This window comes from Penaeus monodon, chromosome 8, assembly GCF_015228065.2.
Source record: "Penaeus monodon isolate SGIC_2016 chromosome 8, NSTDA_Pmon_1, whole genome shotgun sequence".
Taxonomy (NCBI): domain Eukaryota; kingdom Metazoa; phylum Arthropoda; class Malacostraca; order Decapoda; family Penaeidae; genus Penaeus; species Penaeus monodon.
The window spans coordinates 2,286,087-2,291,086 of record NC_051393.1 but is presented as its reverse complement, the minus strand read 5'-3'; the positions used below and the strand labels follow the sequence as shown (position 1 = coordinate 2,291,086).

At 38.6% G+C, this 5,000-nt stretch overlaps 2 protein-coding genes across 2 annotated transcripts in view; one reads left to right on the top strand and one right to left on the bottom strand.

Annotated features, from left to right (window-relative positions):
* LOC119576070 (ras-related protein Rab-33B-like) overlaps positions 1-819 on the bottom strand; it is a 13,351-nt gene extending 12,532 nt beyond the window's left edge. Inside the window, exon 1 of the mRNA XM_037923601.1 lies at positions 607-819. The gene's annotated coding sequence lies outside the window, so the exon portion shown is untranslated. The remainder of the gene's footprint in view (positions 1-606) is intronic.
* A 329-nt stretch (positions 820-1,148) lies between these two features.
* Positions 1,149-5,000, top strand: part of LOC119576068 (N-alpha-acetyltransferase 15, NatA auxiliary subunit-like) — a 66,068-nt gene continuing 62,216 nt past the window's right edge. The window contains exons 1-2 of the mRNA XM_037923597.1: positions 1,149-1,354; positions 4,944-5,000. The exon at positions 4,944-5,000 is cut by the window's right edge and continues 22 nt beyond it. Coding sequence (XP_037779525.1) covers positions 1,295-1,354; positions 4,944-5,000 — 117 coding nt within the window. The 5' untranslated portion in view covers positions 1,149-1,294. The remainder of the gene's footprint in view (positions 1,355-4,943) is intronic.

Here is a 5,000-nt window from a genome sequence, read left to right as displayed (position 1 = left end):
TCTGTTTTTTTCTGCCATGCTTCTCCCCTATACTTCATTAGACTGATTTCTCAAATATATGTGCTATATGATACTTGTGTTACATATTGCCATGTAACTGGTTATTTATATTATGAAATATCACCTTTTATTTGTAACTTACACTGGAAAACGTCCTTCCTCTTATGAAAATAAGATCATCTTACGAAGACTCACCGGTTGTCTTTTTCCAAATAATACTGTCTATTTACCAAAGTATATTTATTAACATGTATAATGTTTTGTACATGTCATATTATACATTCTTCCATACTTTGTTCTTTTCTTTCTATCACAATAATATCATACACTGAGCTGTACGGAGAAACTGATGAATGAATGAAGGAGCTGAAATGCCAAGAATGAATAAATGAATGAATAAAGTCATTAAGTAAATAGTTGGCAAAATTTCAACACCAACACCGCCAACCTTTGCTGAAATTATCTTACGTAAGGAACCATACATTCAAAATAAATCCCGTGAATCTTCAGAAAAAAAAAAAAATAAAATAAAATAAAACCAGAAAAAAATGGAAAAAAAATCGGGGAATATTTATCTCCTTGTGAAAGTTTCCCTGCCATACTTACTTCAGTTAAACCCTCTTCTCCTTAAAGCTCCCTGCGAATTTCCAGCTGACACAGATCTCCGTCCAGCAGCTGCTCCCGAGAGGAAAGGCGAGAGTGAATCAAGCGTGAGTAAAAAAAAAAAAAAGCGATACTCATGAGTCAAGTCCTGGAGTTGCGACGCGAATGTTTTGACGTTGGAGGCCATCAGCTGGCGGCGCATTCGACCTCCTCGCTCCTCTCGACACGTGCTGCCGACAGTCGCGCCAGGAAAAAAGGAAAATTATCCATTGGAAGAGATATAATTTTTAAAAATAATAGCTACTGACTTATAAGTGCTTCGGGAATTATAAGGGTAGAATATGTGGTTCCGAAGAGACACGTCGAATGCCCCTCGTGGGTGCTAATTCGAGTGTGGAAATATATCACAAAACAAATTCATCAAGCTATGAAATTTCAAAGTCAGACCAATAAAGGCAAGCACCTAAAACACGGCGAAGGCGAGACGGCGGTGCCTGCGAGCGCCGTGAAAATAAAAAAAAGGAACTCGAACGCGAGGCGCCATCATTGTTTACATGACGTCATTTCCGTGACGTCACCTCCTGGAGCCGCCATCTTGGCCGGTACACGCGGGCTTTGGGGCTTTTTACGCTACTCTCGAGAGACTGGGGTCGCTCACGCCATAAATAACCCCGCCAACACATAGACAGCCATGGACCCGAAAAAACAGCAGCTTCCGCCGAAGGAAAACTCCCTATTTAAGCGAATTCTGGTGAGTGACGAGGCGCATGGCCGAGGCGCCTCTCGTCTGCACGAAAACAAATCTTCCTTTTGGCCTTGCGGCCGAGGCCTGCGGGGCGCGGGCGGCAGGGCCCACGGGCGGCGCGGGCGCGACGCCGGGCGCCCGCGGGAGGCCGCCCGGCGGGTGCCCCTCGGGGGGGCGGCGGGCGGGGGGCAGGAGGCAGCTCGGGCCTCGAGGGCGAGCGGCCGGGGGGGGGAGGGGGAGGGGCGGCCCGGAGGCCCGGCCTTCGAGAGGCCCCCGGGGTGCCACGTGGGGGGGCGGCACGGCCCTGGGCTCAGTGCTTCCACTCAAGGGCGAATTCTCCAGACGGCTTCCTCGCCCGGAAGGCCTTTCTCGCGTTCCCCGGGAAAGGGGACGCAGCGGTGTCAACGCGCATAATCACGAGATTTGTGCGCTGTTTGCAGCCCTCGCCTCCGAGAACGTGCGAATCCTCACATATAACACGAATGGCACTTGGAAGCTCAGAAAATGAGAACGTTTACATTTCCCTGCGATTTGTGGAGTGAGAAGTGCACGAGGTGGATGCCGTTCGCATTTACTCGCTGTCGTCACAGTCTTGAATAGCCATGTCTAAGTTACGTGGACGGAAGGCAAATGTAAGGGACGAACCCCAGGGAAAGCGTAAACAGTGAGTGGAGTGACGGAAGGTAAAGTACGCTACATTAAAAAAATACATTTGGTGTGCGCTAGGAGAAGGTCTTTGTCTCGTTTCAGTCAACAGACACATTTATAGAAATTACTTTGGCAGGTTAAGGTGTAAAGTGCATTTGTAATGGAGAAATTGCCTTAACTTCTTATGTAAACACTTTGTTTAGGATAAGATTTTTTTTATTGCAGATTGTTTCCTCGTTAGCAGCATGTTTAGATTTCAAATTTTTCAAATTTTCATTCCCATTCCTTCTTCAAAGCCTGAATAATTGTTTACAAAATGATTGCGCCCTCTGAAACTAGTCCCTAATACTCCAGTCAGCCTTGGAATCCCTCCTGGGAATCTACTAACATTAAACGAGAAACCTCCCTGACCTGTGGGCTTTGTCTCGGGACCCCCACCCAGTCGCCTTTTTCCTTACCTGGGCACCGTACCCATGAACCTCTACCCAATCACGATGGGCCGTGCGGCATTTGTGGAAACTTATTTCGTTCTTTTCTGAAATGTGGCCTGGGCAGGGTATTACGTGTATCTGTGAGTGTAGCGGTTTTCCTTTCTTTGTTGCGGTTTCCTTAGAATTTCCCCAACTTAGTGTAGTTCCCATGTAAATATATACCAAAGTCTTTGTCCACCATATTTTGTTACTCAGTTTGGCAGTTCGTTTCCAAAAAGTCAGCCTTATACCATAGAAAGGGAATAAATAAAAAGTTAAAACTTATTCTGGCATTATGCAAGTAAAGAATCTTTTATGTAAAATTAACCCATTGGTGCTGTATACATGCATTATCCACTGTAATTTCAATTTGTCAGTGTTGTTTGTACATAGATGGTTCCCTCTTTAGTTAGAATTGGGAGAAAGAGTTCACATTTTTAATATTGTTATAGTTGTTATTAATACTAATATTATTAACACATATTATTATTATTATTACTATAATTTTATCAATGATAATAAAATGAATATGAACTTTTCTTTCCCAAAATTTGAAGAATAACATTTTTTGTAACAAAGCACTTGTGGAGCCATCTGTAAATAAACATGCATGTACTCCCAGTATCAATGGGTTAAATTTGCATAACAGTAGTGTAGCTTCACGCAATTGCTGTAGTTGCTATGCCTTTGGGATGCCAGCAAAAGGCAAAACATGTTCAGCATATGTATTCAGGAAGGTAAATCGTAGACTTGTTCTTGAGGGATTAGGTCTGTACACTTATCTTGCCAGAATAGTTTTGTCATCCATTTTCAGAGTGGCAGTATGCACAAGGGCTTGTCTAGGTGTTTGAGTTGGTGCCATTCTGGTTTCTTTCTATGATTCACATGGACTAAAAGTACCAAATATATCTCTCGTAAACAATTTATCACTACCAGTGATAAACACCATACAGTCTATCTCAGTGTTTGTTAATGAATATATTAAGTTTGTTTGTTTATTTGTTTTTTATAGTTAATTATTTGTAAATGAAAAAAAAATGAGACTGAGAAACAGGTAGATACAGATATAGACAATTTAGCTATTAACATTCATAAGGGTTACAGTCCTTAGCTGCTCATGAATGTTAAAAATTTAGAAATACGTGCTGTGGATATTGCTAGAATTGGTAGGCTAGGCAACAGCAAGGGTATTAATAAGTTGAATGAAGAAAACATATAGGTCTTTGGGATCTGATTTTCTTACTTTGTACTGGAACATCACGGAGGTAAAATGAGTGCACTAGTCTTGCATGGAAAGAATATTTAAGAATATTTAAGTTGTAATGCAATTCAGTGCAGTTATTTTGGTAAATCCCGTAGAAGCTTCATGCTATTCTTACCAATGTTTAAATTGGATTAATTTTAAGTCTATTGAAAATCTAAGACATACCAAGTGGGTAGTTACCTATTAATTGTGAAATTCTGCTGCTTGTCTCTCAAGGTTATCCAGTGGTATCATACTCCTTTCCATCATATCTGGTTACTTGATGGCATCAGAACCAAAGCATGAGGCAGTATTTCTCACTGGTACAAATCTGTTGATGATGACTGTGTGTATGCAGGCATTCTGGTCTCTGTGGAGCACATGCACATGGACATAATGTACATACAATATATATTTCTATCAGATTGTGCAGTCTATGGCTTTTACATAAGGAGAAGATGAGAAACAGGATAAGATAAAGATGTGCAGATGTCATGTGTTTTTTATTCTCAGAGACACTTGATGGAAAGTGTTTCTGTTCAGATCCTATGAATAGATTTTATTGATGGGAGTTTTATGGTCTTATTAGACTTGTATATACCACTGAGTTTAGTCAGGCATTCATTTTTTAGCATTATTTTTGAACATTTGTAATCTTGACTTTTTAAATTTACTTTTACTTATTTATTTATATATTTATTTATTTATTTATTTATTTATTTATTTACTTTTTTCTCCCAAGAGTTGTTCTTTTCAAGCAACAATTATCTGATACTGCCATTTTATTTTTGTGTAATTATATATATATATATATATATATATATATATATATATATATATATATATATATATATACATATATATATATATATATATATATATATATATATATATATATATTATATATATATATATATATATATATATATATATATATTTATATTTATATTTATATACATGTACTTTTTTTGTTTGTATTGAATTATTAATGTCTTGATTTTAGCAAAGTGTATATTGTTAATCATTAGAAATAGTGTGTTGGAGATTGTGTATATTATGACTGATAAGTAGTATGTTTTGCAAATTAATGTAGTCCAAGTTTTGAAATTATCTGTATTATCCTATCATACTTTTTACATTTTCACTTAAGTGATTTGAATTATCTTAAATGCTTTTGAATTATCTTAAATGCTGAGCATTTGTTTGTATCTGAAATCTGTTTGTATCTCCATAGAAATGCTACGAGCAGAAGCAGTACAAAAATGGATTGAAGTTTGCCAAGCAAATCCTG